General features: G+C 37.7%; 1 protein-coding gene across 1 annotated transcript in view; it reads left to right on the top strand.

Moving 5' to 3' along the window:
* Positions 1-19,264, top strand: part of PLXDC2 (plexin domain containing 2) — a gene marked incomplete at both ends in the record, with an annotated part of 289,409 nt that extends 270,145 nt beyond the window's left edge. Inside the window, 5 exons of the mRNA XM_083377986.1 lie at positions 8,842-8,902; positions 9,950-10,100; positions 16,175-16,213; positions 17,146-17,306; positions 19,148-19,264. Of these exons, the coding sequence (XP_083234112.1) occupies positions 8,842-8,902; positions 9,950-10,100; positions 16,175-16,213; positions 17,146-17,306; positions 19,148-19,264 (529 nt within the window). The remainder of the gene's footprint in view (positions 1-8,841; positions 8,903-9,949; positions 10,101-16,174; positions 16,214-17,145; positions 17,307-19,147) is intronic.
* Between the last annotated feature and the right edge of the window lie 3,765 nt (positions 19,265-23,029).

Genomic DNA, 23,029 nt, shown 5'->3' with positions numbered 1-23,029 from the left:
ATAGCTAGAAGAGATAAGAATGCCTTCTTAAATGAACAGTGCAAAGAAATAAAAGAAAACAATAGAATAGGGAGGACCAGAGATCTTTTCAAGAAAATTGGAGAGATGAAAGGAACGTTTCATGCAAAAATGGGCATGATAAAGGACCAAAATGGCAGGGACCTAACATAGGCAGAAGAGATTAAGAAGAGGTGGCAAAATTACACAGAAGAACTATACAAGAATGAGCCTGGAGGAACGTTGTCCATAGGGTCGCGATGGGTCGGACACGACTTCGCAACTAACAACAACAAAAATGTATATATGTATATATATGTATATTTTTGGAGGGCCAATTTGCCTTAGTGATTAAGACTACAGGCTAGGAAGCAGGAGACTTGTCACTTAAAGCCCTGCCTTAGCCATGAAAGCCAGCTGGGTGACTTGAGCCAGACACTCATTTTCACCCCAATCTACCTCATAGGATTGTTGTTATGTGGAAAATAGGAGGAGGAATATTGTGTGTGTTTGCAGCCTTGATTTATTTGTAAAAATAATAAAAAGGCAGGCTATTAATAAATAATAATAATTTCCAGGTGTTGTCTGCTAGACAAGATGCACAGGGTGGCTCAACTATTAGAAGCTGTAATCGAATTAATGATAAGATGTGCTACCAATGCATTTCCATGTGTTGGTTGTTTATACTTTCAGTCCTTTAAGAAAAGTGTCTTAGAAACCCAGGAGGAAAAGGGGCTGTGCAACTGCCAGCTGAAGGCTGGGGAGATGGAAGTCTTCTGCCATGTCTTTGGGGTTCCTGGCAGACTGGTGTAGATTGATAAACAATTTTTCTCTATACTTCTCTTAGTATTTAATCAATGAAACCCTTTTTGGCATTTCAATTTAAGCTATTTTCTTCTAGTCCTAAAGATATATTTGGCGGTTGTTGCCAACGTAAATGTGATTTCACCTTTACAGGTATTTGTATTTTTTACTAGTTGTAATGCTTTAGCTTGTTGGTAATGGGTTTTGGAAGATAAAATTTTGTCTTTTAGATAAGAACTATCTGAGCATGTCTTTATATTATTTAGAATTTTGCTTTGAATCTATGTTTCATCATGTCCTTAAATTAATGCAATTCATAATGAATTACTTCCAATTAATATCCCAGACATTTGTAGCATTTTTACCAATATGCTAGCAGATATATCATCTTTACATATCTGTCACTGCAGAGGCTTTTTATGGGCAGCCTTGATTAAAGGGCATGAACTTTTTCCACAGCTTGCTCATGCTAATGAAATAATTTGTTCTTTTGAAACTAAAGTTAATTGCACAATAAATAAATTAAATTTAACCTCATAAACAAAGATTTATGTAATAAAATGTGTTTTTATGTTAATAAGGAAAGGTGAGATTTTATATTCAATGAAATTACATTGTAAACATGGTTTACTAAGACACAAAAGGCCTTCCAAGGCTTTGTGGAATTCTACCAAATGCTGATGTATGGCTTATTTTTTGATAAATAAGTTGATCCACAAACATATTTAGTTCCTTGAGGTTGATCCACAAACATAGTTAGTTCTCTGGATAATGTCAAATAAAATACAAGGCACCAAAGTATACATGTAGCCAGTGTTTATCAGTTGTACTTCTCTACAACTGGTTGGAGAAATGCAACTGGGAAGAGGGGAGAATTATTTGTTTCTATATTATATGACTATGAGAATTATCATTTCAAGCACATGGAAGAAATCTGCTGTAGCTGATTCTTCCCTGCAGCAAATATCAACCTGAAATATTTTTTTTAATCAGGACCAAAATGGGCCTGGAAATATTGCTCCTGATGATAGCATTTTTTTCTTCTTAGTATTTTCTCGCAAGTGCAGGTTCCACTTTTTTTATAAACTGTGTTGATCCATTGGTTGCCATAGGAATTAATTCACTGGCTTGTTCGCTGAGCCTGACACTGTGACTGAAAGAGTGCATCTGGCACAGCCAACCCCGCCAGCTGTCGTGCTTAAGATGGCACTAGAACCCAAAAAACAATATTATTATTAAATTTATTTGCTACCACTTTCATGGTTCAAAACAACTAAGTGGAAGCAGGGTGGTCTAGAATATAGTATAGAAGGAATGTGGTCATTGGTTCTATATAATATGTACTTTAGATGTTCAAAAAGTAAAGACACAACCAAACAAAAAGTATGGATACTGAATCAACATAGTATAGAACAGGGGTCGGCAACCTAAAAAAGAAAAAGAGCCACTGGGAACCGGTTCCATCACAAATTAAAAAAAGAGGGAGCCGCGTGCGTGTGTCCATGCACGCGCATGCGCAAAAAGGTTTTTTGCGCATGCGCGGACGCACGCGGCTGCCATTTTTAAAAAAATGAGATGGAACCGGTTCCCGGTTGCCCGATGGCGACGGCCCGTCTGCAAAGCTGCCGCTTTCGGCAGCTTTGCAGACGGGCCGTGGCAGCTTCCGCAAAGAGCGGCGCCCCTGCCCATTCCGAGAGGTGCGCGCGCACCTCTCCGAACGACCGGAGTTGCGCGCGCACCTCCCCAAACCTTTGGGGAGGTGCGCGCGTACCTCCGTGCGAAGGGGCAGCAGCGCCGCTCTTTCAGGAAGCTGCCGAAAGCGAAGGGTCAGCGGCGCCGCTCTTTCAGGAAGCTGCCGAAAGCGGCAGCTTCCTGAAAGAGCGGCACCGCTGCCCGTTCTCCGAACGACCGGAGTTGCGCGCGCACCTCCCCAAACCTTTGGGGAGGTGCGCGCGTACCTCCGTGCGAAGGGGCAGCAGCGCCGCTCTTTCAGGAAGCTGCGAAAGCGAAGGGGCAGCGGCGCCGCTCTTTCAGGAAGCTGCCGAAAGCGGCAGCTTCCTGAAAGAGCGGCACCGCTGCCCGTTCGCGCGGAGGTACGCGCGCACCTCCCCAAAGGTTTGGGGAGGTGCGCGCGCAACTCCGGTCGTTCGGAGAGGTGCGCGCGCACCTCTCGGAATGGGCAGGGGCGCCGCTCTTTGCGGAAGCTGCCGCGGCCCGTCTGCTAAGCTGCCGCTTTCGGCAGCTTCACAGACGGGCCGCGGCGGGCTTCCTGAAAGAGCGGCACCGCTGCCCATTCGCGCGGAGGTACGCGCGCACCTCTCCAAAGGTTTGGGGAGGTGCGCGCGCACCTCCGCCCATTCGGGGAGGTGCGCGTGCACCTCTCCAAACGGGCGGTGCCACTCTCCATTTGGAGAGGTGCGCGCGCACCACTGCCCGTTGGAAGAGGTGCGCGCGCACCGGGCGGCTGGGAGCCGCAAGAGACGGCTCAAAGAGCCGCATGCGGCTCCGGAGCCGCAGGTTGCCGACCTGTGGTATAGAAAATAGGTTTTCAAAGTTTTCCTGATTATTTGAGCACATAACTTTCTGTAAGAAAAGTCACTAGAGTTGTTCTTTATATCTGCCATCTCTTCAGCAATTCTTTGAAATTACTCTACTGTGTTACTTTCATTTTTTCTAGCCTACAATAATCAGCCAGTAAATTAGATTCAAGCAGAGACTACCTATCATCAAGCTGCAACAATCAGAAACCAGTTCCACTAAAAACAATCAAAACTCAGGTTATCTGTATATAAAGACAGTCCCTGCTCACTTATTTATAGTCTGCATTGCAAACCACTTTTTGCCTCTGAAGATACCAGCCACAGTTGCAGGTGAAACATTAGGAGATCTGTTGTCTAGATCACAAGTCACGAAAGCCTGAAGCTCAACACTCTTCATACAGCCTATATTTTCACTTGCACCTACCTGCAAGAGCTTAAAGCACAATCTGAACCATATTTTTAATATAAACTCCAGTGCTGTATGGTTCTATGACTGAAATTGGCCATTCAAATCTAAGTGTTTTAATGGAAACCATGACTGTACAAGTCTTCCCAGCTAATAAAATGTATATATTGCTCATGCCATCAAATGTATAACAAATATAAAAAGTATCTAAATGGGAACAGCTAGATCAGGGGTGTCAAGATGCCAGCCCAAGGGCCGAATGCATCATGCCAAAACCGTGCCCACCCCATTACCTGCAATGGAGAAAACGATACGACACGTCATGTGACGTTGCGAGTTTGATGCCCCTGTGCTATAGATGTTCATTGTTGCTAACCATAGAATGTTCTCATTCTATAATTAGCACTTATTACTTACCAGGGTCGTGAGTTTTAATGGGTATAACTAATGACAAAACTGATGAGCTCTAGTTATTCTGCAGTAGGTCAGTAAACACCATTTGGCTGTTTTGCTGTTTGCTCGCTCTAATTTGACTTTTATTCATCTAAAGACAAATGTGATTTTAAGAAGGGCAAAAAATATAACAGGCTATACTCTTCAGGTTGCTAACCTCTACTTAGAAGGAAGGTGTTATTGTTTCAAGCAAGATCTCTGTAATACATAATAATGATTCAACCAGATTCTTGTAATTTAACCAAAAGAAGCAAAGAAAAACATGTAGTTTCTATAATCTGATTTCCTTTTGAACCACTGATACCTTTTGGTAGGTATATTAGAGATGAAATATATATTAAAGTTCAGGTCCAGTCATTCTAATATTGATTGCAAATAACTCTGTACATAATCTTTAGACTGATTATTGTAGAGTAGACAGTGATCATCTTCCAAACAGTATGCGGTGGTTGCCCTAGACCAGACATGCCAAACACAAGGCCCGGGGGCCAGATCCGGCCCGCAAAGTGGTTTCATGCGGCCCGCGAAGCCATCCTGGAAACAGTGAGGGAACGGCCCCCACTGCCTTGGCCCTGGCCCAGAGACCCTCCTTCTGCCAGAGACCCTCAGATCTGTCCCACTCCTGCCCAGGCCCCCATAGGTAGCCTTGATGCGAACGATGTAGAGCTGGCCATGCCCACCCAGTAGGCCATATGCACTCTAGCCACGCCCACCCTGGCCATGCCCACCCAGTCCCCTGAGGGCAACCACAATGCTGATGCGGCCCTCAATGAAATTGAGTTTGACACCCCTGCCCTAGACATTTCTTTTGTAACAGAACAATAGCTATTTAAGATCATAAATATAATTCCAAAAACCCGAGAAGTATTGTGCAAACTATTGAATCTTATTCAGTTTGTGGCCCTCCAGGTGTTTTGTACAACTACTCCTTTTGCCGTTTATCATGAATTTTGTTCTTGGGCTTATAGGAGTGATGGTCCAAAACATCAAACCATCTAGGGGTTATATTATGGAAACCAGTTTATATCAGCTACAAAATCCTTAACATCTGATAATTTTATTATCATTTAGGCTAAAAAACCTTTGCATATTTATGAATTTATAAATTCCACTGCAGGACGTTCACTTAAAGAAGTGCTAAATAGTTTTAATATTTTCTCAAAAGGAAAAATTGAAATTCAAAAACATAAATGGAATTTTGTTTTTTAATTACAGTACGTTATAGTGCATATACAGTATTGCAAACTCCACTGGCACTCTCATCTATTGAAACAGTCTCTGTTTACAGGTTTCAACAGTCATGAATAATTATGTAAAAATAACTCATAATTCAATTAAAATACAAGATTCCTTCCATAAACATGGTAACCCTTGTATCTTATCTCAAGAAAGAATACAGTATTTAAAACAAAAATGAGGCTAAATCAAGGATAAAGTGTATGTATTGAGTTGCCATTGAAACTATTAGCAATGTCTTAAGCCCCATAACAAGTCAATTCCAGTAATTTACTAGCCAAGAGCAGTTCCATTAAGGCTGACAGTTTTCCAGCCAGAAACATAAAAAATTACATGCCTAGTGTATAAGAGAAATTTTTCGGTGGTAAGTGAGTATGATTCAAATTGTATGTTTTACATATTTAAATTATTTAGCAAATATTTGGTAACATATTTATTCAAACTTTAGCATATTTTCTACATTTTGATAAATTGGATAGTTAGCTTGCTGCTGAATTTCAGTGATAAAAATTGAGTTATCTAACGCCAATGCAATGCACAGAGGGCTGGTCTAGCACAAAGTCCTATCCACCAAGCCATTCAATTATGAAATTTCTATTTTTCATCCTGATCTCACATACAGGAATTTTATAAAGATAATACTGAAAGTAGAATAACTGAAATCAGGGCATTATTCTAAATTCTGGCAAAGAAGACTAGCATAAACATAACAAATGATTTTGTTTTAGTTTTGTTTTCCTCTATGTCAATAACTTTCTAAGCTGAATAATACTGTATCATTTAAATTTGGCAGATCTTTTTTAAAAGCTTCTTGATTTTGGACTAATATTTATTGACATCTCTCTTCTGCTCTCTCTAAAGCAGGAAAGCAAGAACTTTTAGGTAGCTTAGTAAATAAGACACCCAGTTCTTTTCTTTGTACTATGAATAGGAACAAATGACCCCTGCAAGGATTATTTACAACTTCATTTTGTCTCTCACATTCACCATCCTGGAAGACATCAACCTCTGTCCCCTGCAGTGCTCCACTACGAGCCACTAGCCAAATCAAACTATCACAGTGTGTAAACATTTCTTACATCCCACTGTGATTTCCAAAATTACATTTTCTGTGTTCCCTATAAACAGAAAAGCAGAAGAGTTTCTGTTCATCTCAGAAAAGAGTTTTTCTCATGTCCTAGAATGTGGTCTGTTAATTGCTTTACTAGGAGCAAACTTGGGTCATCCTTTGAGAATGAAGTTGTTATAAATCAGCTATGTTGACAGATGGTACAAGTGGCATCACTAATCAAATCTGCCATGGTGTTTTCATGGCAATGGGGAATTATCACTGTGTCAGTAAATGGAAGGCTTATTAAATGTTCTGTTCTAAGCAGAAAATGCATTGTAATGATAGCTTGTGGAGTCATAAATTGGAGACGCAAGAATGATTATATGGTCCATGACTGATGGGTCTGTGACATATGCCTTGGAAACATTTTGCAGATACCTTCATTTGAAGCCAAAGCCATCTTGCTTCTCTAAAGCAGCATTTCAGTGAGATATTTAGGCCCACTAGTGCATAAACAGTGAATGTTGAACAAGCAGGTTCTCTAAAACCATTCACTTCCTTGGGGTCAATTACTTCAACTTAACCTTGCAAAGTATTTTTTTTTCTGTTCCGCTCATGCAGTTGAGCCATGCAGTTAATAAACAAAGATTATCCACTTCAGTAGGGACTTCAGTTTTTGTAGATAGAACAGGAGACAAATACAAGAGTAAATAAAAAATCATTTTTAATATTGCTAACTTAGTCTAGTGTCTTTTCTATCATCCACGTTAACTTCCTTTTTGTGCATCTTCTGAATTACAGAATGAATCCAAGCTTTTTTGATAAGCTTTGAAAGCTGAGTAAATCAATAGCTGAATATCCAAGCCACAGTTAATTTCTCCATATGTACACTGATTTTTTTATGTCAGTACTAGGTAGCTCCCAACCAAGCTTATTATATTCTTAGTTTCTGAGGGTAGCTTTCTGAATAGACAAAGTGTGTGGTATGGATAAGGAGACAAAACCTTCTCAGTTAAAATGTCAAAGTTGTGGCCACCAGTCTATTCAATAGGCATGTGCAATTTGCATCTGCTACTCTAAAACTGTTTAACTTATACTTCTGAACTCAGTGCACACACACACACACACACACACACACACACACATACACACATATAAAAATATCCTATTGCTGTGTACATAGTTATTTCATTTTTCTCATGCAAGTTCTAAATGTTACTTTTAAAGGGGTGGTCTATTCAGTTGAAATCAAGTTTTCTTGAAAATTATTTGTAACAAAGAATAAATATATGAATACTTTTAAACATTAAAAAACACAGCTAAAAACACATTCTTGTTTCAAAATTCTGCTGGTTTAATCTTTATTATTGGAAGCTGGAAATATATTAAGCTTGATTTATCAAATGTAGCAGTATAAATTGATTCATATTGCCACTCTAGGATTTATTTTATGTTTATTTTATGGCAATTCCTATTTTATTTGTTATTTGTATTTATTTGTCAGCTGTTTTTTCCAAGAGCTTGAAAAGACATATCTGATACTCTTTCTCAACACAGTCCTATAGCAATAAATTTTGTGGGTAATTTATCAGAGAGAGACAATGATTGACCCAAAGCTATCCAGCATCCATCACTAAGAGTATAGTTGAATTTGGTCTCCTTGATCCTAGTCCAACATTTTAATCTCTCTGTCATGCTATACTGTTATGAAGAATAATTGTACCAACTTTTTAAAAATATATTCATTATACAATTAATTATAAATTGTATTTTGCAAAAAGTGACTTCATTAATTTTAGTTAATCCGGATAAATGATTACAAACCATGAAAAATGAAACTTAAAGCAAAGAATTTCCTCTAAATTGCCTTTTTGATTCTTTGGAATTGGTTCAACACCTGCATATCTTTTGCAGACAGTAATGGATGCCTTAGTGTCTTTGATCATCTACCATAATGAAAAGAAGACTATAATGTACCTGGTGAATTATGGGAGGGGGGAATTCTGTATTTTAAATATAGAAAATGAAGAAAAAATCTTGAGAGAAGAAGTTAAATTAGTTTAAATCCACAGAGTGGGGATCAATCCTTAATCTACTAGGAAGTCCAATGAAGTTATTAACTATCCAGAGCAAAAAGCAATGACATTTTAAATTGTCTAATCATAGAAATTAATTCTTGTAGGAAACATTAATCATTTTAAATCAAAAAATAATTTCAAATGACATGAATAACCTCTTAATCATACAGATTTAGCTGCATAGAAGTGAAGTTGCTTTTTCTCTTTTTTCTCCCTTTTCCCATCTAATCCATGTTTCACTGGCACCTGATTCATTTTAATCTCTTTTTTTTTAAGATGTTCCAGTGGCTTTGATCGTCATCGTCAAGATTGGGTAGATAGTGGTTGCCCTGAAGAGGTGATATTCAGATATCCTATATTTATTATTATATTATGAATATTGATTCTTAAAATGGAGAGGATATCTTAGACTTCTCTGAACAGTATTTATAAGCAGTTTCTGGATTTATCCTTTCCCTTAGAAAATCACTGTTGGCAGCATCTGTTCTGTCACTTACATCATGAGCACCCGTGTTGAATCCAAATGTACTTCTCTGTGCCCTAACTACATGTTTTGAATAGGAAAAACTAAAACAGAACTGTCATCCCAAATTGACCATTGTGTAATGGGAGAATATTGCAATTATTGGAGACATTTACCTACTTTTTCTATAAAAAATAGCATTGATATATACCATTATTTTTTATTAGTTTGCTTGGATGTCAGTATTGACAAAGAACCCAGTACATTTGATGGGAAAGCCTTAACTTGATTTTGTGTATAAGTGAAGTTTTTCAAGGATAAAATTAAGGGAATTGAATTTTAACTCTGGATTCTGTATGTATGTATGTAATTTATATGGGCCCTTGCTTCATGCTCTTGTCTGCATAGCTACCAATAATTAAACACAGTATAAAAGCATAAAAGAAAAAAGAAACAACAGCATATAATAAGCATAATCTGCAACCAAGGTAAAAATCTGCAACAAAAATCAGAACAATCATTACAAGGCTCAGACACCAAGATTCCTAGGCTCTGTGACAAAACCATGTCTTTAAGGTTTTGCAAAAAGCCAGTAAGGGTGAGAACCAATCTAATCTCAGAGCCAAACCTCAGTTTAGGAGAAAAAAATACAATAAACTATTTCATTCTGGATTCTTTTTTCAGTTCTTTAGTGGCAAATAAATGTTCTTATAATGTTTAGAAATTTGAGCTTCCCTACCATTTATTGGGACTTTAATTCTCTTTTAGCCAAAAAATATGCTATATTTATATTTGTAAACTCTTAATTTAAAATTTCCATTTTCACATATTTTTGTGTCTGTGTTAGATATATGTAAAGCTCAGACAAATGATTTCTACTGAGAACCAATTATTTCCTTTCTTCATATTTTTCTTATGCAGTCAAAAAATAAGATTTGTGAGAACACAGACACAACTCAAACGCCTCTTCATATCACAACTGCACTACAGCAAACCACAATGAGATACAGAGTTTTAACAACTACCAGAGGAGCCATTACATCACATCTGCCAACTAGTCTACCCACAGAAGGTAAGAAACTAGAGTCAAATATGTTATCAGAAATGTTTAAAATTTGCAGCATAATTCTGTCATACGAAATTTATATACTCAGGAGATGTAGTCCTTCAGTAATACAGTCACATTATGATACCAAAGACCAGACATGTCAAACACAAGGCCCGGGGGCCAGATCCGGCCCGCGAAGTGGTTTCATGTGGCCCCTGAAGCCATCCTGGAAACAGTGAGGGAACGGCCCCCGCTGCCTTGGCCCTGGCCCAGAGACCCCCCTCCTGCCAGAGACCCTCAGATCTGTCCCACTCCTGCCCAGGCCCCCATAGGCACCCTTGATGCGAACAATGTAGAGCTGGCCACGCCCACCCAGTAGGCCCTACGCACTCTAGCCACGCCCACCCAGTAGGCCCTACGCACTCTAGCCACGCCCACCCAGTAGGCCACGCCCACCCTGGCCACGCCCACCCGGCCCCCTGAGGGCAACCGCAATGCTGATGCGGCCCTCAATGAAATTGAGTTTGACACCCCTGCCAAAGACCATGGCCCAAAACTGTCTACCACCCCTATAAACAAAATCTTTCTATAATTTATAATAATTAAGTTTAATTCTAATCCTGTTTTGGGTTGAAATTGGCTTTCAGTATAATTAAGTAGCGTCAAGAGGTCCATAAACTAGAATACTTTCTTGGTTATTTAAACATTGACTCAATATTTTAGAACCAGTGATTTGGAGTCATTGGGATCTTCTACATTGAAACTCTCATTTTTGAAGTATTTTAACATCCTTAGTGATCCAAAATACTGTTGGAGATTATTAGCAAAATACTCACCTTTCAGAAAAAGGTGAGTATTTTGCTATATATTTCCCAAATGAATTAAGTCCTGGTATAAGTGGACTGTGTGAATTGCATGTGGTATGTACTGTTTGGGGCTGATTATTTCCCAATAATCAGGACTGTGTAACAGGATTGTGTCAGTTACAGGTAGTATGTAGTGTTTTCCTGACATGTTTGGTATTAAATCAGTATCTTATAGAAGTGGGAAATATTCAGAATGAGAGACCTCTTTTGATAATGTAACGGTGATGAGTTGTTTAAAAGCCAGTAAACTGGAAGGATGTTTTTAAACATAATTAAAATAATATGCATAAATAACAAGAATTAGCATACCAAAAGTACACATAAGAAGGATACAACAGAAATTGTATATAAATATTTGTGAATAGGGAAATATACATGAAAGCATAGAGGGATGCGGTGATGAAAACATAAACTGCTGTAGAAAATGAATAACATCAATTTATACTTGGAAAAAATGCACAATGGCAGCAGATCTGCCATTTCAATTTCCATGATGTGCAAACTGTTGTGTACAATCTTGTTTATTGTTTTTTTAAAAAATAAAATAGAGCTTATTTATTTAACCTGTACTAATTTAAATGTATAGGGACGCGGTGGCTCAGTGGCTTAGGACGCTGAGCTTGTCGATCAGAAGGTCGACAGTTTGGTGGGTCGAATCCCGAGTACCGCGTAACAGAGTGAGCGCCTGTTACTCGTCCCAGCTTCTGCCCACCTAGCAGTTTGAAGGCACGTAAAAAAATGCAAGTAGAAAAATAGGGACCACTCCGGTGGGAAGGTAACAGCGTTCCATGCGCCTTTGGCATCCAGTCATGCCGGCCACATGACCACGGAGACGTCCTCGGACAAGCGCTGGCTCTTCGGCTTTGAAACGGAGATGAGCACCGGCCCCTAGAGTCAGAAACGACTAGCACGCATGTGCGGGGGAACCTTTACTTTACCTTTACCTTAATTTAAATGTAACTTCTTGGGTTCAATTCAAAAATCAATGGTATATTCATGAGGTGGTAATTAACTCATTGTATTAACTATCTAGTCAGGTACTAGGGTTTTTTTCCTCTCTAACTCCATCTTTGTGAGAAGAGAATACAGGTAATCCTTGACTTACAGTCATTTGTTTACTGACTGTTTGAAGTTGTAATAGCACTCAAAAAAGTGACATGACCATTTTTCACACTTACAAGCTTTGCAGTCACATGATCAAAATTTGGACACTTGGCAACTGGCATGTGTTTATGATGGTTACAGTGTCCTGGAGTCATGTGGTCACTTTTGCAATCTTCTGACAAGCAAAGTCTATGGGGGAGCCAGATTCATTTCACTGTAATACTAATTTAACAACTGCAGTGATTCCAAAGATGCTTTTTCACGAGGCAACTGGACTTTCTTTGAAGATGTTTTGCTTCTCATCCAAGAAGCTTCTTCAGTTCTGACTGGATGGTGGGGAATGGAAAGATTTATACTCCTGCAGAAAGCTGTTCATTTGCATTCTTTTAGCAAGCCCTTAAAGCTACCTGGAGGCTTATCTTCCCACCGACTCACTGGTATAGGTATGTGGACAATACTTGGATCAAGATCAAAACACAGGAATTGCAAGCATTCACCAAACATATCAATGCACTGGACAGATACATCAAATTCTGCCCACCAGCAAAGAAGGAAAAGAAAAAGAAATAAAACACATCAAGGAAGCCCTCAGAATGTGTGGCTATCCCAAGTGGGCCTTCATCAAATCTTAAAAAGACCTAGCGGGAGATCCTCCATAACAGACGAAGAAAACAATAAACGAAGCAACATAGTCATTCCATAGGTTGCCAGAATATCAGAAAAGCTCAGGAGGATCTTTAGTCAACACAACATACATACACACTTCAAACCTAAGAATACACTAAGGCAGAAGCTTGTCCACCCCAAGGATAAAACACCCAGACCCAAACTGAGGAACATTGTATATGCAATACAATGCAGCAAGCCATGTGCAGATCAGTACACTGGGGAAACGAAACAACTTCATAAACATATGTTAAAACATAGGAGAACAAACACATCAGGTCAAGAGTCAGCAGTCCATCTGCATTTAAAAGACAAAGGTCACTCTTCCGAAGACAGCAAAGTCCACATTTTGGACAGAGAGGACCGCTGGTTTGAAAGAGGGGTCAAAGAGGCCATCTATGTCAAAACTGAACAACCCTCTCTCAACAGAGGGAGAGGGACCCGACATCATCTAGCTCCAGTCTACAACACGGTCCTTTCAACAGTTCCAAGAAGGCTCCACACACATTTGCACACCTCAGGTGACCATGAAGACACAGATTAGCATCCAGGTAGCTTTAACAACTCACTAAAAGAATGCAAATGAACAGCTTTCTGTAAGAGTATAAATCTTTCCATTCCCCACCATCCAGTCAGAACTGAAGAAGCTTCTTGGATAAGAAGTAAGATGTCTTCAAAGAAAAACAAGAAAGTCCAGTTGCCTTGTGAAAAAGCATCTTTGGGACAACTATGACCTGGATGACTGAGAATCTCAATAAACAATTGCTGTGATTCACTTAACAACTGTGCAAGAAAAGTTATAAAATGGGGCAAAATGACATAACAATTGTCTTATTAGTAATGGAAATTTTGGGCTCAATAAATTGAGGACTATCTGTATCAAATATTTTTAATTTTGAATTGTCAGTGCTAGTCTAATAAAATAAAATTTCTGTTTTGCTTGTCTGTTGCAAGAGATTGTATAGTTATGATGTAGTTGGTTATTGTAAAACATTTCAACATTATTTCAGCTACATACAAACCTTAAGCTTGTCAATCCTGCAAAGATAATAAAAATAGAAGTCTCTTAATGCAAAGGACTATTTTTGAGTGCAAGAACCTAAAAGAAAGGTTTAAACACTGTCAACAGAAGCTTTTGAGCTTTATTTCTATCGCACTAGTTCTTAGCGGCCAGAATAATAACAGAAAGCTGAAAGAGTTTAAAGTATCACAGTGTGAGGAAATGACTTAAAATGGTTGCCTATGTTTTAGAATTAAATGATCCTGACTTCTGAAAATCAGACAAAACTCATAAAATTGAAATCTAATAATAAAATGTACATTAGATAAATACTGCTCCTGTGGAACATGAATGCATGTTCTAAACTCATATGTGAATTAATTTCTGCCATTTTTTTCCACTGCACATATCCTGCATGAAACTGTTCCAGATTTTTATTCCAGAATTTTTTGGAGCAAAAGGAATGGTTCCAGGAGTACAAAATATTACCCAGAGTTTAAGAAAAAAGTCTTTTTGTTATTTCCCTTTTTGCTGTTCTGATAGTACTGTTTTCTTCTTCCCTACAATATGATTCCAGCCATTCCAGAAAGTACAAGGAATCCAAGATTATGGCATGATATTAAATATCTAATCAGCTTTGCTACCCAGAATAATTGCTTAGAAAAGTGTTGGGGGATACAATTCAACACTGGCATGGACCCTATCTCTCAAAATCCTTGCTTGGCTTAGCTGGGCCCTACTGTGCAGGGAATTATAATAAATAATTGCTTGGTTCATTTCTATTCTAATTTTCCCTCTATGAAAAGGGAAAGATATTTGTAGGATTTTCTGCCTCATGGGCTAGTGTCTTGAATAGTATTAACCACAATGAATTTAGTCTTAGGCAGCAAAGTATTTTTGCTGGCTGCTGTTGTCTGTATTACCACTCCATCTATATGCAGACAGGCTTATACCATCCAAAGCCACATCATAGGTGATTCAAACATACACAGCACCTTGAAGCAATGACTCTCACTGAGGTTAGGCAGACTGAATTTACTTTGCAGGCCAGTCGTTCTTTGCTTGTCTTCAAGAAAACCTACTGCTTCCTCAAGGAGAGAAAGGAAGGTACATTTGAGGTTAAGTGAGTGTTTACTGTTTTCAGTGTTATAACAATAGCACTTAGGCTTGTATACAGAAGGCTTAGTCAATCTTGAGCTCATCAGGATCAAATTCCTGGCTGTGGGCAGAGTTAGCCTGCAATGTTGCATTATAACCAACTAAGTCATCAGGGCTTTGATGATGTTCTACCATTCAATGCTGACTGCTATTTCATGATGTGCCACCAAATAGCCTTAGCAATACAGGACGTTCTTCCTCTTCACATGTAAAAGTATTGGGAATTTAAAACCCCTATGACCACACACACATCTCTTAGCAAAGTTACATACCAGCTTCAACCCCCTCTGTTCTGTCAGCCAATCTTCCAAATAAGTGTGCTTTTCTGGCACCAGCAAACAGTTTAAAATGGAATCCCCTGAAGATAAGTTTTGTTTTTGTTTTTTTACTACAGTACTACACCCCAACAAAAACTGCTCATAAAAATCCACATCTAGAAGAAGATTTGCATTTTTAAAATCTTCATGGTCCCCAATACCACGGATGATCTTCCTCTTTAGATTTCACTGGACAGGAACAGCTAAAATGTACACATCTAAAATTTCTCAACTCAAAGGCCATTACTTTTATGATCAAAGTCCATCATTATTTAAATACTTATACTCTTAGCTTCCTAAACCTTATAATCTACCTTTGATTGCTATACCTCATGTTATGTAGTTGAGTAAACAACCCTCTAAAACAGCTTCCCAATGTGCTTATTTGTGACCAGCTCAGAATCAGACCAAGTAAATTCTTCTAACTGAAGAATCAGCAATATTTTAGATACTTAGGATAAATTTCTTCTCCAGCGTTCAGACATTTTTATTCTGACTTTCTATTTTGCCCTTTTCCCAATCAAAAAGGAGAAAAGGAAAATATTCATCACATCATCTTAGTTCATTATATATTCCTAAACCTATTTTGTAATATTGCTCTTTATTGCTATAATTCAGAAACCTTTGATATAGCAATTTTAGAGATAAATCTTACCAATGACTTTGAAAGGGCATAAGATCAGCTGTAATTAAAAGTTTTGTATAATAGTCAATGGTTATAAAGTCAGATTTTTAGTGCTAACACGAACTGCTATAGAAACCTTTTTTAAATTCCTCACTGATCCATAGGACTACTCTTCCAACTCTTATTCAAGAATATCACATTTGTTTAAAATCATTTTAAACATATAACCCCTTATGATTGTGGATCAATTACTTCCAATATAAACTTCTATAACTGCTAAATAAATGTAAAATGCTATATAAACATAGCATTAGATGTTTAGATAAAATTCTACTCTAATAGCTTTGAATTTCTTCTTCTAGATGATACCAAGATAGCTCTACACCTAAAAGATAATGGAGGTAAGAGCTGCTATTTTTTTGCATTCAGATTCCATGAACAGATCATCTAAATGCCATTCCATAAAACCAAATTGCTCTAGTAATTTATCCACTTACCTATGCTACAATACTATGAAAGATATTCTGAGAGAATGCTTAGTGTAGTCAGCTATCATAATTTGCGTTGCTCATTGTATCCATGAAGCAAACCTCTTTGCTGATTTATTTTTAGAATATATATTCTATCTTCACCTAGACAAACAAATGTTGATATAAATGTTCATATTCAAATCACAGCACTATTCATTGAATACAACAAAACAGCAAGCACTTCTACTAGAACTATCAATCTTAGATACCTGATCAGATCTTCTGGAGAAAGATAGGTTTGCTGCAGGACAAAACTTCCTTGTATTTCTTTTTATTAATATACAACATGGAACATAATACCATAAAACTTAGCAGAATTGTGGTTTTTAGCAATATTTTTATATGCTGGCTGGATTCTTTTCAGACCAAAATATTGAAAGATCATTTAATACCCATATGCTCCACGATAAGATAGAAGTTGAGAAATGGTAATTTGTACATCTCAGATTTTATTGATTCTTTTCAGAAGCCATGAGATTTGATGATGACATTTAGTTTTCAAAATAGTAATGCATGCCTGCAGGTATTTTTAATATGTTATTAGGAAACAAAAGATAGAGATACAGCATGATTTAATTTGGAGAGTATCTAAGTGGCATGAATAGAAGTAGACATTAATATTGTTTATTAATCTAGAAATAATAAGACATCTGGAAATTGTCTGTGCAGAGATATTATAATGAGTATTTAGCACACAAAAAATGGTGTGCCTCATTTTGTCAATGCAACAGATTATTGTATGTGAGGAAAGTAAAAGAGCTGAAATGAATTTGTGCCAAGCTTAATCCTTATTTTCTTCACAGCCTCTACAGATGACAGCACAGAAGAGAAGAAAAGTGCCACTCTGCACACTGGCTTAATTGTTGGGATTTTCGTTCTGGTTCTGATAGTAGCTGCAGCAATCCTTGTTATTGTTTATATGTATCACCATCCCACCTCTGCAGCAAGTCTATTCTTCATTGAGGTAAACTGTGTTTTCCACAATTGGTCTACAGCCTGCAGCATGGTGCAGTATTTTCAGTGCAGTGCAGTATTTTCAGACACCAACTAATATTAGCCTTTGTTTTTGCCTGGCATGTTGTTATTATTTGTGCTAAATTTACAAGTTGAGGGCATTTAGTTAAATGATGTGATAAGTAACAGGGAGTGTATCTTCATCTGATAAAGCATGGAGCACTTCATTGTGCCTTTCCCCCCCCCCCAGAAAATTGATTGGCTTCTGTGCATGATTGCTGAAAACAATCTTCTCCACCACCATCCCCCACCCCAGTCTTTGATTTGTCTTGGAAATAGTTTGTCATGAATTTTTTGTGTGGTGATGATATTAATGACAAATGTAAATTTAGTACGTTTATTTAGTTATCATATTTATACCATACTGCGTTCATATAGAAATAATGCATATAACTCTGAAATGAAACTTTTCCAGTCTTGTGATATGTTCAGCTGGCTTCTCCTAATTCCAATTCAGAAGGATGTCTAGGAGTTATAACACTGCTCTTTAGAATAACTGGGAGTGTCTATGAGGGACAAATGTTCTAAATGCATTTTACTGAAAAAGCAAGGAATATAGTACCTTTATGAATAATATTTTCACCTTGGGCCACTTGGATAGAGGTAGGAAATACAATGCGGATAACCGCCAGATGAAAAGAGTGTTTGATAAATTGATAATTACTTGGTTCCATCAACATAAGGAAGATATTTTTAAAATTGCCCAATTCAGCCTTTTTTTAAAGGATAAAGTTTGGATAAAGGGTAAAGGATAAAGGGACGCGATGGCTCAGTGGGTTAGGACGCTGAGCTTGTCAATCAGAAGGTCGGCAGTTTGGCGGGTCGAATCCCGAGTGCCGCGTAGCAGAGTGAGCGCCTGTTACTTGTCCCAGCTTCTGCCAACCTAGCAGTTCGAAAGCATGTAAAAATGCAAGTAGAAAAATAGGGACCACTGCAGTGGGAAGGTAACAGCGTTCCGTGCGCCTTTGGCATCTAGTCATGCCGGCCACATGACCACGGAGACGTCCTCGGACAAGCGCTGGCTCTTCAGCTTTGAAATGGAGATGAGCACCGGCCCCTAGAGTCGGAAACGACTAGCATGCATGTGCGGGGGGAACCTTTACCTTTACCTTAAAGTTTGTTGGTGTATTTGAAAAATGGAAAGAATTTCCCTCCCTAAAAAAAGTCTTCACACTTCTTTCCACTTTTATATAAAACTACTTATACCCTAATGTCTTCTTATTGATTAAATTATATCTAGGCTTCCCTTTATTGTCTTTAAAAGTGATTTGGTTGAAATATTTCTGTAGATATTTCCTTTTTTCTTTAATATATACAACACACGTATACTCAACTTACAACCATTCATTTAGCAACACTTTCAAAGTTATAACAGCGAAAAAATAATGTACACTTCTCAGGCCTCACATTTACAACTGTTGCAGCATCCCTGCACTCATATTTGTGCAGTTGGCAAGCAACATATAATTATGACAGTTTCGGCATCCTGGAGCCATGTGATCACCATCTGTGACTTTTCCAGGAGGTTCTGGCAAGCAAAATCAGCGGGAAGCCAGATTCATTTAACGATCGCATGATTCATTTAAGAATTTCAATGATAAACTTAACCATGGCAAAAAAAAAAATCATTAAAATCAGGCATTTGTCATTTAACAACTGCCTTGCTTAGCAACAAAATGCTGGTCTCAATTTTTGCTGCAAGTTGAGGACTACCCATAGAGGAATAAGTGTGGTAATTATTCAGAACATTTCCAGTAATGTGAATTCTTAGTGCCATGTCTTCTATTCTAGCGTCGCCCAAGCAGATGGCCTGCAATGAAATTTCGGAGAGGATCCGGACACCCCTCATATGCTGAAGTGGAACCAGTTGGTGAGAAGGAAGGCTTCATTGTATCAGAGCAATGCTAGAATTATTCTGTGACAAATCACCAGTACTGGCCTACTGGTGTGAGAATTTTATTCTGCCTCACATTTTAAAAAAGGAACTTGAAGCTGCTACAACCTGAGGAAAATAGCTTGGATTTCTGGAGAAACCACAAGGGGGTTGGGTATGGGACTAAATGATGACCCTTTACAGAGTGTTTTGTTTCAGAGCCATCTGGCATACAATATTTCAGAAACATGCCTCTGAAACACATACAGTCTGAGAATAAAGAACACATTTGCCACGTTTTTGGTTTCAAGAAAAGACATAGAATAATCCAGAAAATGTACCAACAGCTTTAGTTCAGAAGAGTGCTTCTCTACAGTATTTGATGAAGTAAAGTAGTTTTGTTTTTAACTTACAAGGGTTTTTTCCCATGTCTCAAGGCAACCCCATAATTGATTAATCTTCTGGTGAGATAAACCTGATACAAATAACATAGGTTACTCACTTTCTGTATTTCCATGAGTACAATCACTTTGATTTTCTAATACATAGCTATAAAATATAATCAGAAAGAGAAAAAGTGCTTCTTGTATTCTGAAGACCTACATCTTTAAACTGCAATTGGCTAATCACAACTATATTCTATAGTTGACAAAGCACTATAGAGATTTGGAGGCTTTAGAAAAACAAAAAAGAAGAAGCAAGAATGTTTGTACTGTGGTGAAATTAGGCTGTCCAAGTGGAATATATAGTGAAATTGGACTAATACTCAGTTTCAATATTCATAGGAGGGAAATTGGGGTGCATGGGTGTTCATGACTTAGTTAGAAATAAATCCCAGCTCATTGGGACTTATTGCTGAATAATTATACACAGGGCATTCAGGGAAGGAGGTTAAAAAAAATCCAGATGGTGGCTACACCACAGGCACAGTGCTTGTAAAAGGAAGTGGGGTTTCAATCACATAATTGCAATTGCCCTAAGTTTTGGAAATCCTCTTGCAGATGAATCTGGCACAGAGGATTGGACTTCCAGTTTTGGGGGCATTGTTTATACCCCAGAAAGGTGGTCTAAAATAGAAGAGGTAGATATTTGATTAATATTGAAAAAAGAACAGCGTTGGAACACAGGAAACCAAAAAAAAACCCCAACCCAACCACATTATACCCACAGCTAAGTCATGTCTTCACAGTAGTCTAGAAGCAGAATTTTTGCATCAGTGCCCTTCTTCCCTAGAAAAACATGAAACATATTTCAGTCCTTACAGATTCATGTAGAGATATTGTTTAATGCACATAGTAGCTGCATAAAAATATATATATATATTTTTATCACTAACACAAGGCAGGCTCTTGTGGCTGTTGAGAGTGCTTTTTTTGTCATCCTGACGATGGAAATAAATTGCGTTGCTGCATATTTCCACTGAGTTGTAAAATAGTCCTTGGTATTAAAATAAATGTTTATGTTGCATAAGAGAAAGTGGTTCATTTAATTGCAGTGTGCTAACTGACTGCATTTTAGAGCCACATTTTCTTTAACAACAAAATAAAACATTTCCTACTCTCAGTGGGGAAAAATATTTTTTACAATGTCACAATGAAATAATTCTCCAGACGGAAAATAGAAATGTACCCTCTTAAAAAATATTTAGATTTTTCAAATTTTGCATGGACAAAATTCACCATTTGTATTTTTACACACATAGTAATAGCATTTGGTTCATGGTAGGGTATTATCTGCAGCTTCAGGTTTCAAGTTGCTCAGTCACTTTCTCAGATAGCATCTTTATAACAATCGTTTACATTTCATATCAATACATCTACGGTTCTTGTTTTTTAAAAAAACAACCGACTATAACACATGATTTTACTTGTTATTTCATTCAGTAAAAAATACGATTATGCATTTTCCTGTATTCATTCTTTATTCTGTTTAAACTGGTTTACTATGTATTTAGAATGTACAAAACCCACCATTTGGGGAACTGAATAGCCAAAATACCATGTCCAAAAAAACCCATAAGTGGCTATTGTTTTCAAGGCAGAGCCACTCTCAGAATACCACAAACCACTTCTGGTTCAGATTAGTTTTCAGAAACTTCTAGACCATCCCTGGAGCAAGGGTTTGGCACATCATTACTATGTAGTCACAGTTCATCGAGAGCATTGACTTGTGGCTGCTAAAAATCCAGGGAGTCGTAGTCCAGAACACCTGGAAGGCACCTAATTGGAGCAAAGTGATCAAGAATGTATTTATAAATTTTATTTAAAAAGAATTTATAGGTATTATTATTATAAGTATTATTATAGAGAGCCAGTTTAGAATAGTGACTAAGATGGTATAGAAACCAGAACTTTGAGTTCTAATCCCGGTTTACGCATAAAAGATGACTTTGTGACATTCAGTCAGTCACTCTTTCTCAGCCTAATTCACCTCACAGGGTTGTTATTGGGAAAATAGGAGGTAGGAGTATTAGGTATGTTCACTGCATATTAAAAATGGAATTAAAAATTGAATAATAAAAATTTAGAAATAAACAGTACTGGCTTTATTGTGAAAATGTTAAAGCTCATTTCATTATTTTTGTCTCTGTAAATGAATTTTACCCTTTCCTGATCAAAAAATCTTATATGAGGAGACTTCTTGTTCACTTCTGTGAGAGAGCCTCCAGGCAAGTAATTTTATTATATTGTCTATGTATATCCTTCAAGAAAGGAGAAAGTTTCTTCAAGTTTAGGATTAACTAGATCAATATTGCTCAACATGGTGCCGTCCAGCTCTTTTGAGACTACAACTTCATTATTTTAGCTTTGAGTGTGTCATCATTCACAGATTAAAAGCATGTGCATTTAAGTCAGCATTGGCTAATGTATGATCTTCAAAACATTTGGCTGGAACCACTATCATCTTTCACCATTGGCCATGCTGGTTAATGTGGAAGTTTTTAAGCAACACTGGCATTCTTCAACTAAATGGAAATAAGCTCTGTAAAGTTCCTGTTCATCGTCATATAATATAGTGGTAAGTATTATGGGTAATTCTGACATCATGACTGATAGCATCAATTTTCTTCATATGTTATTCTACTTCACTACTATGATACAGCAAAATATGAATGCTCATTCAGTGTGGTTTCAGAAATTATTAAATGTAAACAAAAAAAGAAAAACATACAGCATACACACACACACACACAGAGAGAGAGAGAGAGAGAGAGAGAGAGAGAGAGGTTTAAGACTTCCATGTACAGGGAGCAAGTTCAAAGCTATAGTCAAGATAGTGGCAACAATAGTAGGATTAAAGCTCCGCCCATTTTTATTTCAATTGGGGGCATAAAAAATGGCAGAACCTCAGTCATACTATCGCTATCACTATTTTAACGTTTTTAAAATCACATCTGTGGGTGCTCCTGAATAGGCCAGTGCATTCATTTTGAAACAGATGAAAGACTGAATAATCTAATTGAGCAGCAAACCACAAAGGAAAAACTAAGCAAAAGCATTTCTCTCTGTATTTCTGTCTCTGTGTGTTTCTCTCTCTTTCTCTTCATTTCTATGCATTTTTGCAATTTTGATTGATTGAGTCATGGTTTTGCAGTGGTCATCAAGCCTGCAACTCTACAAAGTTCACTGGAGAAGAAGGAGAAGAAGAAGAAGAAGAAGCAAAATGAATAGGTTGAGGCATCACTGTAGCTTCACAGAATTTTGACAAAAACTGAATCAAAGGGACCAAAAAAAGGGAGGGATGAAAATAAAGTTTATCTCTCTGTGGCAGAAGGAACTGTGAACAGATAAGTGTGTACT

This window comes from Vipera ursinii, assembly GCF_947247035.1.
Source record: "Vipera ursinii genome assembly, chromosome: Z".
Classification (NCBI taxonomy): Eukaryota; Metazoa; Chordata; class Lepidosauria; order Squamata; family Viperidae; genus Vipera; species Vipera ursinii.
Note: the sequence above shows the minus strand (reverse complement) of the source record. Positions and strands in the feature narration are given on the sequence as shown.